The 13,249-nt window shown below is 42.7% G+C and overlaps 3 protein-coding genes across 4 annotated transcripts; 1 reads left to right on the top strand and 2 right to left on the bottom strand.

Moving 5' to 3' along the window:
- Nucleotides 1-2: 2 nt before the first annotated feature.
- Nucleotides 3-3,058, bottom strand: ndufaf8 (NADH:ubiquinone oxidoreductase complex assembly factor 8). The gene is made up of 3 exons (XM_049562717.1): nucleotides 2,786-3,058; nucleotides 414-524; nucleotides 3-321 (listed from the first exon to the last, which is right to left on the bottom strand). The coding sequence occupies exons 1-3, from the start codon at nucleotides 2,864-2,866 to the stop codon at nucleotides 301-303; spliced, it is 213 nt and encodes a 70-aa protein (XP_049418674.1). The 5' UTR covers nucleotides 2,867-3,058; the 3' UTR covers nucleotides 3-300.
- Nucleotides 3,059-3,198: 140 nt separating this feature from the next.
- tepsin (TEPSIN adaptor related protein complex 4 accessory protein) lies at nucleotides 3,199-10,598 on the top strand. Of its 2 annotated transcripts, none has more exons than XM_049562714.1 (13): nucleotides 3,199-3,335; nucleotides 3,818-3,890; nucleotides 4,165-4,256; nucleotides 4,391-4,484; nucleotides 4,591-4,658; nucleotides 6,602-6,692; nucleotides 7,198-7,269; nucleotides 7,402-7,593; nucleotides 7,680-7,866; nucleotides 7,985-8,098; nucleotides 8,215-8,293; nucleotides 8,389-8,523; nucleotides 8,624-10,598. In XM_049562714.1, exons 1-13 carry the CDS (start codon nucleotides 3,297-3,299, stop codon nucleotides 9,236-9,238), a joined length of 1,851 nt encoding a protein of 616 aa, XP_049418671.1. In that variant the 5' UTR covers nucleotides 3,199-3,296; the 3' UTR covers nucleotides 9,239-10,598. The 2 variants fall into 2 exon arrangements, with proteins under 2 accessions (XP_049418671.1, XP_049418672.1); XM_049562715.1 differs by having other exon boundaries at nucleotides 7,405-7,593.
- Nucleotides 10,599-10,651: 53 nt separating this feature from the next.
- On the bottom strand, nucleotides 10,652-13,009 carry si:dkey-21c1.1 (uncharacterized protein LOC100150256 homolog). Its single transcript, XM_049563043.1, has 3 exons — nucleotides 12,876-13,009; nucleotides 12,313-12,418; nucleotides 10,652-12,011 (listed from the first exon to the last, which is right to left on the bottom strand). The coding sequence occupies exons 1-3, from the start codon at nucleotides 12,890-12,892 to the stop codon at nucleotides 11,754-11,756; spliced, it is 381 nt and encodes a 126-aa protein (XP_049419000.1). The 5' UTR covers nucleotides 12,893-13,009; the 3' UTR covers nucleotides 10,652-11,753.
- Between the last annotated feature and the right edge of the window lie 240 nt (nucleotides 13,010-13,249).

The raw sequence follows: 13,249 nt of genomic DNA on the forward strand, positions 1-13,249 counted from the left end.
AATATCGAAAGCAAAATTTTATTCACGTCTGTATATTACAGTCAGTCTTGCATATTCAAGTATAAAGCGGTACAACATAACACGCAGTCTCTATTTTAACAGTGTCATAAAAGGTGTGTGTTGGTTTTTCAACACGTTAAAAATATTCAGCTCATTTACAGTGCCAAGTACAGGAAGTGTTAACATCTACATAAAATGATACACTCAACACGTGGGACTTGGAGTCTTCTCCCACAGCACTGCACCGTAGAGGTCTGTCCACTGTATTCGCCGTTCTAACAAAGCCGCGACAGTTTCCATTCATTTGGCTTTTTTCTTGGCCTGTAATAAAAGATAATTATTTTGGATGATAACTATCCACTATATCACCACTACACAAGACCAACAGGAGGATTGCTGACTTTGCCACTTACTGCATTTGTAAAACAGGTCTTCAGTGCTGTGAATTCCTTGGCACACATGTCCTTGGTCAGCTCCTGTCTGCCTGTAGTGGTAGCTGCTACACACTTCCCATACGCTGCTGCCTGAATCACACACAAGTTGACATTATGCAAAGGGAAACGGTTATCCTTTTCCCTGTCTGTGCAGGATAATGTGTGACTTAACAAGAAAAATTCACATTAAAGTAAATTCTCTTCTCTGTTACTCTACCGTCTCGACTCTGCTGACCTCTTCTGTTTCATTTTTAGCACATCCTTCGCCATTCTCACTACCTGGTTTCTTTTAGGGCTGCAACTAATAACTATTTTCATTGTCAGTTTATCTGTCAGTTACTATCTTCATGATTCATTATTTGATTAGTTGTTGGGTCTAAAATGTTATAAATGGTCAAAAATGTCAATCAGTGTTTCCAAAAGCCCCAAATGGTGTCCTCAAATGTCTTGTTTTGTCCACAACCCAGATATCAGTTTACTGTTTTTTGATTATTTTTTTTTCTTAAAGAATTACACAAACAGAGTAATATGGCTGGGCAATATATGGACATTATCGAGATCATCATATGAGACTAGATATCTTAAAGTTTGGATATTGTTATAAGTGTTATCTGTTCCTGGTAAAGGCTGTAATTACAGTAAAGTGACGTAATTATCAATACTTACTGGACTATTAGCTGTTCTACTGTTTGCCTTAAATCACTTAGTCATTACATTCACATTACTAATGAGTATTTATTTAAAATATCTTTGTGTCAGTATTTTGTGAAAGCACTGACAGTCAACCCTAGAATATTGTTGCAATATCGATACTGAGGTATTTAGTAAAAAAATATTATGATATTTGATTTTCCAAGTTGCTCAGCCCTACCCATTAGTTGATCATCAAATTAATTGTCAATTAATGTAATAGCTGACAATAAATCAATAAATCATTTGCAGCTCTAGTTTCTTTGCACTACAGCTTTAGTTATATTGTACATAATATGTGTATACTACATGTGCATAAATGCACAGTAATGTTTTTCTTCATTGTTGCTATTACTCTATAATTCTATCTTACTTTATGGGCTTGTTTATGATTTCCCAAATGTTTATCCTCTGGTAATTACTATCCATATAGCATAGGGATGTAACTGCATTTCATTTTGCAATCCTGTATTGAGTACTGACAGTAAAGCTCAACCTATTCATCCAAAGCTAATCCCATATCCAATTGCACTGCTAGGCCTGGGTATCTGAGGCTTCAGCCCTGAATGTTTTCAGAAAAGCCACTGATCTAAAAATAAAGGCTATATGTATTTTTAAAAAGAAGAATAGGCCTCATATTTGAAAAAAGGCACAGGATCCAATAATGTGTCATTTTATTGATGCATCAATGCACAAAAATAATATACTGTTGCTCTAAAAAGCAAGTTTTGGGTACTGTATACTGTTTTTATTCAAGCTGTACATTCTGTGTGGTCATGTTCACATGCAAGAGAGAAAGTGCACAGGCGATCACTTTAATGTTGCAGCTGGTAAAGGTGGAGCTCATTTTAAATGCTTTATGTACTGCTGGGTAGTTTAATCTATAACAATACATCATCAGTTAGTTCATTATATTTTACTAAATTTAACTGTATGCTTTAGTTACTTTGAAGTCCCAGATTATTAAAACAAAAAGCACAATATTTCCCTCAGAGATGTAGATGAGTATATGCATAAAGTTGCATAAAATGGAAATACTCACATGCAAGTACCTCAAAATTCTCTTCAATCTAATGACAGCAGTTGTGCGGTATTCTGTTTCAACTCAGTACTAATCACATCACAATTCATAATTAATCTTAAAAGGGAAAAAAACACGACACAATTTTAAGGTAAAATAAGATGCAAAAATAGATAAGGATAAGGATCCCAGGATAAGATCCCCCCAGACCCTTTTACAAAAGGTTGGGACCAAGCCCCCAATGTCCTCAAATTATAGAAAAGCCCCTGCACACATCCTACATATTTCAATAAGCATTCAAATAATTAAAGAAAAGAAAATACAGATGGTCAAGTGGCTGATAGCTGCACAAACGACTGGGTCCAAATGTCTGATATGTTCTTTACAATTTCATAACTGGCCTGCTTTTATAACCTGCACTCCACAGAATCATAGCAGTCAGCATGGTGGCGTTCAAATGCCGTTGGAAAAATAAATGGGATGCTCACTTCAGGGAACTGCAAAAAATACAGCCTATTGCTATATAGGAAAACTGTTATGTGATGCTGTTTGAATTGGCACAGTCGTCTTGCTGGAATGTATTTCAGTGTGAACCATATGTCTGAGTTTAATACGTTCATAGAATTAAAACTAAACTTACCTCTCCTGCACACTGGGCAAAAAGTTCCGGGAAAAGTCTCATTTTTTCTCGACTTCGACTCCAAGCATTAGACCCAGACATGGTTGTTGTTCAGGTGTTAACAGGGGTCCTTTCGGTTTTTATGTCAACTGACGGGCCCGATAGAGAACCGATAATACTTCACAGTCTGTTAAATGTAATAGCAAACTCATAAAGCGTTAAATAAATAAAAAATACACATCAACCAGAAGATGAAGCGTTTATATGAACCACGGACAGCGCCATATTGTTGACCCTGTCATCACGGAAACATCCAGGAAGATATTCAGTAATGTGATTCGCACATTTCTCTGTCAATCAAAGCACTCTTGGAGTTGATTCGCTGTATTTCGACTGTAGGCGTAACCAGAACGCCAATAGACTCTAGGATTGCTACTTGCTGTTCCATGATTGGCTAGCTGTCACCTCGAGCCCCGCCTTCCCCACATACCTCGGAGGAAGATGAGTAACCCGCAGCCAGGATTGCTAAATCATGGCAACATTTATGGAGCGACTGGCCTTTCTTCAGAAAGTAAGTGCTGTTTATGGTCATAACTAGTTGTGGAAACCAGTCACGGATAAACGGAGCATTACGAGTACGACATACGTTACCGTGTCTATTTGAATTTAAGTTGTGCCATCACTAGCTTGCTATTAGCCTGCTAGCTAACAGCAAGAAACACACTTGGTAATTGTACTTCATGTCATTTTTCTGCTGAGCTGCCAGCTTGTTCCGTTGCAGTCTTAAAGCAGCAGCAGCAGACAGGCGCACAGCCATGTTATAAGTGTCTGTCTGGCCAAAGCTAACCTGGTGCTCAGACCCCGGTGTCATGCCAAGTTTGAGTCCATGTCAGTGTGTGTGTTCCCTCGTCAATTAAACTGCTAAACACACAGGTTAGCTTGTGTTTAAACGGTTTGTGGACTGAGCAGTTGTCATAGTGTCATAGTCCTTATTATGAGCTTTGAACTTGTGTCACACCTTTTTCTTACCATCATCTTGTCCACCAACTGAAGGTCCCCACTCTAATGAAGGCTACAGCAGATGATGAAAACCCCTGTCCTGGCTACCTTTTCCAAGAGATTGGAAGTATCCTTTGTCAGCTTCTGTTGTGGTTCAGTCAGCAGCTGCGGTCTCTGATGATGATGTAAGGGTGATAGTGGCTCACATGATGCATGCAAATGAAATGATTCATCTGAAGTTGATTTGAAAGGGTTGAAATCCAGAGTTAATAATATAAACATGCCAGTGGGGAGGTGTTCTTTACAGATATTCTAACCGGGGAAGAATCATTTTGTCCAGATCAGACATACTCGTCTGTTACGCTGTGGTGGTAATATCCTTAACCATCATCGAACTGTAGAAATCTCCCATGAGTCTTCAGGATGCGGTCAGTGTTTGTTGGAGTACCTTCTGGAGAGGCTGCAGGTGGAGTCCTGTCATGTCAAACTCAAGGTCAGAGCAGTGTTACTATTCACATTTCTGTCTGTGATATGAAACTGTGAAAGGAGCTGTGTTTTAAACGGTGGTGATTTTCCTTCCTTTCCTTTCTGTGAGTAATCACTCTGCTCATGCTGCTGGTGTTTCAGGTGCTGAAGATCTTTGTCCATCTTTGCGGTCATGGCTCAAACCATTTCCTCACAGAGCTGAGAAGAAACTCTACCTTCATCCAGCAAGCATCAGGTTAGATATTTGTCATCTGTTCTTTTAGCTGCATTTAACTCTCATCACTCTGCGGCCGCTCCGTCACCTGATTACTCACTCACTGTCAGGTGTTTTGCTTTTTCAGTTTACAGCGGCCCTCCTGATCCCATCCATGGCACAGCATTGTACCAGAAAGTGAGAAACACAGCACAGGTGAGATGTAGCTTACATTTAAAGGGTAAGGTCAGTATTTTCCAACCTGGACTCTATTTTGCCATGTTTTGTGTCTAAAAAACAAATTTTTGAAACTGGTCCAGTATTGAGCAAGAGCACTGAAGCCAGCAGCAATATTATGGAAAGGATCCCTACAGAGATAGAGCTTTTTGGTAAAGAGTAAGATCCTTTTTGTTTAACCAGAAACAGCCTCGAAATCGCTCTCGCCCAACCCACCAGACTTCATTTAAATAAACAGTTATTTCACCTAAATAAATAACAGGCGCCGATAAATATAATAATAATAATAATAATCTGAGTATGTCAGTGGCAAAAACAAGCGCTTTTAGTGGACATAAATTGACAGTGCAAACATGCCCAGAATGGTTACATTGCAGCCAGCTGCAATGGTCCCACTTTATACTGGACCAGTTTCAAAGATTGCTGTTTCCAGTAGTCACTTAGACCCAAAAACACTGGAAAATGGCGTCCAGATTTAAAAATACCTAACTTACCCTTTAATCATCATGTCAAACATACAGTGGTGGAAAACATCATCTCAAACATACAGTGGTGAAAAAAAGTTTTCGGACACCCTTAAAATTTTACACAATCTCAAGCCTTTCACACTGTTGAGGGGTAATCTTGTCCCATTCTTCTTGAATTACTGCTTTTAATTCTTCTAAATTCTTTGGTTTATGCTTTGAAACAGACCTTTTGATAATCCACCACAGATTTTCAATGGGGCTCATGTCCAGGGATTGAGCTGGCCACTCTAAGACCTGGATACTGTGCTCCTGCAGCCAAGTTCTACTGGCCTTGGATGTGTGGCAAGGGGCATTATCTTGTTGAAACATCCAGTTTTTACCTCGACGAAACAGTGCACGCGCAGAAGGGAGCATGTGGGTTTCGAGAATGGTACAATACTTGGTAGAGTTCAATGTGCCATCACAGACAGTGAGATGACCAACACCAGCAGCACTCATGCATCCCCAAACCATGATACTGCCTCCACCATGCTTGACAGTAGGTACTGTACATGCTGGAGATAATGCTTCGCCTGGCCTTCTGCGTACCCTCACATTAGTAGGAGGAAGATAAAGCTGGAAACTGGACTCATCTGACCACGAAATCTTCTTCCAATTCCTGGCTGTCCAGTTCTTGTGTGCCTGGGCCCAACGATGCCGGGCTAACCTCTGTCTCTCATTGATCAGGGGCTTCTTGATAGCCTTGTAGGACCTTAAGCCATGATCTAAAAGTCGGCCACGTACAGTGTGGGTGGAACACTGGACACCAGTTTGGTTTGACCACTGCTGCTGAAGCTCCTGTGATGTCATTCGGCGGTTTTGCCTGCACATGCGGATCAGGATGTGGTCATTTCTTGCTGAAGAAACCCTTGGACGCCCAGATTTTGGTTTGTCTTCCAAGCTGTTGGTTCGTCTGTATTTCTGCAGAGTGTATCCAACTGCTGAAGGACTGCATCTGTACTTCCTGGCTATCTGGCGGCAGCTGTACCCTTCCTGGCTGAGAATCTTTATCTTCAGGCGTGTTTCCTGCGTTAGGTTCCTTGTTTTAGCCATTTTTGTGTCTGAAGAACTTTCAAATGTGCTGGCTTTATGTAGACACGAAGCTTGGCAACAAAAATTGTGTCTTTTAATAAAAAGAACGACCTTCATCACTGGTACCAAAATGACCCAATACTCAAAATTTCTTATGTATTTTTATGGAACCAATCAATTTTAAGTTTTTAATGTTTTTTTTTTAGGATTTATTTAGTATTTTGGCTGTGACTGTACTAAAAGAAATTGCACTTGAAGACCTAAGAGTGATTCTTAATCCAATATTTCACAAATGCACAGGGTGTCCGAAAACTTTTTTCCACCACTGTACATCTGTGACAGCTAAGCACTCTAACACTCAATTTTTACTTTTTCTATTAACAGGAAGTGGCCAGGTTGCTTTTCACAGATACAATTCCCACCAAAAGCGGCATCTCCCCGCTCAAGCAGCCCCACCTAGGAGCCCCAACAATGGGTGAGTAGCAAGAAATTGAAGATTGAAGTTGGGCATAGCAACAGTGAGAAGCATGCGAGGTCCAGATCAAGTCCAAAAAAGAGCGCCAATGTGGCAAAAACACCTGTGCAGATGTACCAGGAGTGTGTAGAGCCTTTAAATATGGAGGACTTAAAATTCAAACAACTGCTATTAAAGGATTTATGTGCTGTTCATCTAAATGAAAATTAAATGTTCTTGGTTTGGGTTTTTACTGATAAAACAGATGACAGATTTGATGATAAGAGATTCATTAGATATGGAGCTAAACAAATGTCGGCATTCAACCAACTTGGAAACAAATCAAAATTGCCGGAACCCATTCTTACTGTTATACATAATGATGCTGTCCATCATCTGAAATATGAGGGAGCACATAAGTGTCTATAAGGAGGCTTGAATGATTTTAATCAGTTACATAAGGTTCTTTGTATCTTGTGAACTGAAAGCCCAGCGTACAATAGGTCTCCTGTGTCTCTCCGTCCAGGTATGGGCTCAGCAACTTCCCACAGGTCAGGAATGCAGGGCTTTGGATACAGTCCAGGGAAACAGGGAGCAGGTGAGTGATAGACCACCACACACACACACACACACACACACACACACACTGACTGCACACAGACACAAATCCAGTCAAGCTTATCATCTGTGTAAATTTCTGTACCGTTATGTCTGTACCTGTGCCTCCCAGCAGGCGGTGACTCACTACTGGATAAGATCCAGAAAGCTGCAGAGGTAGTGGCCAGTGCTGTCCTTCCCCCGACCGAACACCAGGGTATCCGTCTCCATGACAACCATTACCGGGCCGTAGTTGCGCCGTCCGCACCCATAGAGGTGGCGGTGCCTGCGTGTGCCTATAACCTGCCCACTCGGGCACCCAAAGGTGAGATTTTTGCATGTGTTTGACTAGACTTTATCAAGTTTGATTAAAAAAAATTCAGTTTGACCCCTCGTGCGTCTTCATCACAGCATCGACCCAGCGGTTCCCAGGGCAGATAGGAGGCGGCTGGGAAGAGACCGACAGTGGCAACAGCTCTTCTCACAACTCTTCTCAGGATATCGCGGCAAACAGCAGGGCCTCTGTTGGCAGCAAGTCGGCTGGTACCGGGAGCCAATCTGGGGCCAGCAGAGAGAGCAGCGGGGACCTGTCAGACCGGTGAGTGGCAAAGTCGACCCGTTGCACCAGTAGTTTGTTAAGAGCTGGTAGATTAGTCTATGAATGTCCAGTGTCTCCACATCATTGTCAGTCTGCCTCACACATTGTCTGGTTTCAGTGTGGAAGCCCTGCAGTTGGGGGACTGTGGCCAGGAGATGGCGCTAATCAACAGACTAACTGAAGGATGCAAAGTTTTCCTGTCCAGAGAGGAGAGCCAGCACTTCATCAAAGAGTCAGTGCACCTAAAATCAGACCTCAGATACTTCTGATTCCTCCTTTATGAACTGTATTATTTGTCTTTTTTGTTGTTTCACAAATGGCCTTACTTCTGTCTCATCAATCCGTCAGGTGCTCCACTCTCAACTGTGAGGTCGTGCTGGAGTTGCTCTCAAGCAAGCTTCAAGATCCCTCAAATACTGTTAAGATGGTAACAATAAATACGATTCACTCAAGATCCAGGTTTTCTTCATGATATCATTCAATCCTAATGCACATATCTTTGTTTTCCTCCGAATCCTGCAGCGGGCACTGTGTGCCGAATCATGCCTCATGACCTCTGACCTCCTCTCTCTGGAACAAATGTTCGGATCAACGCAACGAAGGCTCCGCCAGCTGAGTGAGGGGGCTCCAGGACCCGTGGCCAACAAAGCCACCAAGGTGAGCAATAAAAAGCTACACATGGTGAAGACTGATAGGACAGAACTAGATAATACTCAAACTGGGGGTGTGTTTTTTTGTTCTTATCTCCTCGTACCAGATCCTGCGACAGTTTGAGGCTCTGATGGGTGGATCTGTACACACACCAAGGCAGGATACAGTGAACAACAGCCACCAAGCAACAACTAATCAGCTTCCAACATCTACATACTCGGACCCTTTGCTACCAACTCACTCTGCTGACACTAACCTCAACCATTATCAGCCGGGCATGTCACCCACAGGTGTCACCCCACCACCAAATCACCCATCTTCCCCCTCTTGTGTAGCCCAGGGAGACTCCTCATGGGAGCTGATGGATGGCGGCGATGAGGAGAAACTTTCTCCTGTTCTGCAAGAGCCACTTAGGACTGCTGAGCGCGATCTTAATTCAGTTGCTGAAAAATCAGAGCTTAACATGGACAGAAGCTCGTCCCCTTCAGCCGAGCCCCAGAGTGAGCAGCCCTGTCTGAGCAGACTGTCCCTGTTCAGCGGTATGGAGCTGGTGACTAAGGGGAGACCTCTGTGTCAAAGAGAGACATCCCAAACAGAGACGGACACCGCGGATGACAGCTTAAGGGAGGAGCTACCTGGCGATGGCGCTCCTTTATTTTGCAATGCAGTCACCTGTGATAGCAGCCAACCAGTATCAGCCTTCTCATTCGTCAACTTTTGACCACAACTTTATACAGCTGGAACTGTCGTGGTTAAACCAATGATGTCATCACGTATATCCTTTTAGAAATCTATTTAATTTTATAAACCAAGATCTGTAAGCTTACTATAAAGAGGGCAGATTCACATTAAGTTGGGGTTTTCTGCTCCTATCTGTATGGTGCCTCCTTGGAAATTGTATTAAAGCAGCAGACTGGGGGAAGAGAAAGAGATTTCGGACACATAATAACCGTAGTCCTTTAGTGCAATCCACAGTCAGCTTGAGAAACCCCTCAACTGTCACACGCGAGGACTAGTATGGAAGCTATGTTGCTGTTTGTCGGCTAATCCCTCAAAAGTATTTAACAAGAATGGTTGTCTTGAATTACCGGTTGTTATTATTGACAGTTGCTTTATCTCAGGATTCCTTTCAGCTAACTGAAACAACTCGTACGCCTCTGCAGCACGGCCTAAACCTCCGAGGGAGAACCCCTCGTTTTGTAATTTGCACTACAGTTGTTTTTCTTATGGACTCATAAACCTTACAAATGAGAGTTGTCTTCCTTATTTTTTTGGTACTAAGCTATTATGTCGGTGTCATGAGTGTTAGTTTACAAATTATTTATTATGTGTGCTCTGTATTGATTAAACATACCTGTGAGAGTGGTGGTAGAGTGCATGTATATGATTAAAGACTAGTTTGGAGAACTAATGGAGGAAGTGATTATTGAGATATTGTGTGTGCATAACAATGTGTGGAGCATTAGCATAATGCAAATGCAAGTTGCTTGGGTAACCAAATCAAAGGCAAGTGATGCACCAGTTTAGTGGACCAATATCAGTGTCAGTCGATATATGTTTCTCTGTTGTGTGGCATCAATTTTTCACAGGGCTTGACACTAACTGTGTATGGAGGAGAGCTAATTAATGTTAGCCGTTAGCAGCTGGTGGCCAGTACTAACAGCTAATGGAGGTTGCATTGAATTACATCATGATGTGTTCCATCTCTACTCAGTAAAAGTGAGTATTGGACAAAGGTAAATTATAACTTCATCGTGATGTGTTCAAATGTAAGCTTGTACAAGTCAGTTTTTGGCAAGAAACTATGTATGAAACTAAGTATGGTATCAGTCCAGAATTTCACAGTTGGTGCATACCTATAAAAGGCAGATTGCCTTCACAATCTCACCCTTGTCGTTTTAGTTACATACTGTACTGTGGTGTTCAGGGCTGTGGAATGTGGCACACACGACACGCCAAAATGGTAATCCAACCCACCCAATGCACATGAACGCCACTGATGCATTTTGTTTGAGTGAACACAAGCTATGCTGCTGCACATGCTGACGAACAATAAAACCTGCTGTATTTTTGTTGCAGCACTTACACTATAAATGAGTCAGTATTTAAATGGCATCAGTGACATAACGCAGTCTTCACTTTCAGTAACGCTTTATTTCAATGTCAAATGATTTTGGAAAATTACATAAAATATGAATCACTTTCACATCTCTCATTTTATTCGCAACACAGTGTACTGGTCATATTGAACCATACATTTAAAAAAAAAAACAAGTATGGCTGACAGGCGTATGACGCATCCACACACATGATGTGTAATATGTTAAACACATGGTTACAAACTGATCAAACTGATTTAGAGAGCTTTTTTTTTTTCTTTTCTTGAGGCTGTTTTTGTGAGACACACTGTGCTGAGCATTGCACCGCCTGAGCCGCAGACTCCAGTGCCTGCTCTCACAACTCTATAATTAGCCAGGGTCTAATCTGAGGTTGGATTTTGGTGGTGAGGCTCATGAAGAATCTCTGTTCTGTTACCTTGAACCCACTCACCAACCACACCAGAATATTTCAGATTTATTTAGATAGCAAAAGTGACTGCAAGTACACTATAATTTAAGGTTGTGACTTTGGTTAGAGAAAACAAAAAAGGCCTGAAATGTTATTTTACTGGATTGTATTAATAATGCTCCTTGGGAGTGACTCTATCGGCCTCCATGGACTTCCTGTGTGAATGGGATCACAGCTCCCACTTCACGGATACAAACATGCGACTGATGTCCCCAGTTGAAAGTAAACAAAATGAGGAGTTATTGAGTAAAGTGCTTAGCTTTATTTAGTTTTGCAAGCACTTTGGATCATCACACGTTTCTCGTGATTAGCACCAATGAAAATGTCCACGCATCAACGCACGCATGTAAAGAGAACGATACCTCTTTATAAAGTGCACAGGGTGCGTGCAAACACACACACACACAAACACACACCAATACTGCACAGAAAACCACAGTGGCTGGGCCATGGAAAGGCGGATGTGCTTATGGTCTTGACAAATGGTACATGGTGAGGTGGGGATGAGCCTTTGTGCCCAAAATCTGTAAACCTCCCCACACGTCATCCCCTTCCCCCTGACCCCCGAGTGTGTCACTTGAGGCTTTCGAGGAGGAGCCACCGTGCCTGTGGTGTCAGCACTGATGGGCCAGGGACTAAAGGTCAGGAGAGGGGGTCAGAGGTCACGGTCATGTTGAGCCCGGACGCCCTCTGGTCTGCAGACTACTGAAGTGCGCCTCCCTCAGGACTCTGTTGATGTAGTCGTAAGAGACACTGCTGCCGTCACCATGGAAACCGTGCTGCAAGGAGCTATTGGAGTCTTCAGGCTTTGGGCTGAGGGAGTACTGGTTGATGCAGTTGTTCTGGCTGTGTATGCACGGCCTGGTGGTTGCCACTATTGCTCTCTCTGGACTGCTGATCCCATTACTGCTGTCGCTGCTGGAAGACTGCAAAACCAGAGAGGAGATAGGCTGTGAATTGTAGCCGCATGGATGGACGCAGAAGCTGTAAATAAAACATCCTGAGCTTTTTCTGACAGTGGTGCATTGCATATGTGATGCGGAGTCAAATGTATTTATACACATGATGCCAGGCTGTTTGCTCTATCTATAAATCCCAATGTGCTTCACACTAGATAGAGAATAAATGACCTTGGCAGTTTCGTCCTGTCCCCAAAGAAGACTTTTATCACAAACCTAAATCTGTGTGATGATCCAAAGGTGGATGTAATGATGAATTCAGTCTCACCTCTGAATCCAAATCTGACACAAACAGGCTGGGACCCCCTCCTGACCTCTTGGCCTGAGGACTCAGCTGTTGGTCCTCCTCACTGTCACAGCTACGGTGTCGTTTCCTGCGTGAAGCAGAAATGGAAAGGAACAGAGAGTGTTGTGAGTGCAGGGGACAGTGGAGTGAACATAAAAGTGAAGAGTAAGAGTGTGACAGACACGATGCAGGCAGGGGGAGCGAGAGATGGGGCGGAGAATGAAAGACTATCAAAAAGAGAGAACATGAAGAGGAACCAAAAATAGCACCTCACACTCAGGCAGTTACATGATCAGACATGTGGCACTCCCATTATGTGAACACACTGATTAACATACCCTGGGGTCTATATAGAGATTTCACATAGTGTGGATATTATATTGGTCCTGCTTTAACAGATGTCTAGATTTTGGTTTTAGATTAATATGTGTAGTATATGATCTAGTTAAGATGTGGCATTACAATAAAGTGATACAGTTATCTAATGTAAGGTTGTGTGTAATGATGAGGCTGTATTCATGACGAAGATGTGTTAAAATGGTTACCTGCTGTCAGTCAGCATTTCTGCAGTCTTGACGGGTGTTATTTGGCAAAGAGAAAGGCTGACACTCCTTGTGAGCCGAACTGAGATATCTTCCTTCAAAGCTTTGGCGATGTCACAGCTCCACGACCATTTTGTAGAAACTCAGCACAGCAGGCTTCCTCTCATCTCATCACAAAGTCTAGGATGTGTGATAGTGAGCAATCTCCACACGGCTGAAGCACAGGTCGCCGTAGGAAAGCACAACCCTCAGCTGTGGGTTAGTTCAGACCTGTCACAGATCCAAGTCCAGTCCGCCCTGCCTGCCTGCCTACGCCTCGGTGGCGGAACAAACTGCTGCTGGGCGTCTGAAAGCTAACCGGCTAACTACCAGGTATT

The sequence above is a fragment of the Epinephelus fuscoguttatus genome, linkage group LG20 (genome assembly GCF_011397635.1).
Source record: "Epinephelus fuscoguttatus linkage group LG20, E.fuscoguttatus.final_Chr_v1".
NCBI lineage: Eukaryota > Metazoa > Chordata > Actinopteri > Perciformes > Serranidae > Epinephelus > Epinephelus fuscoguttatus.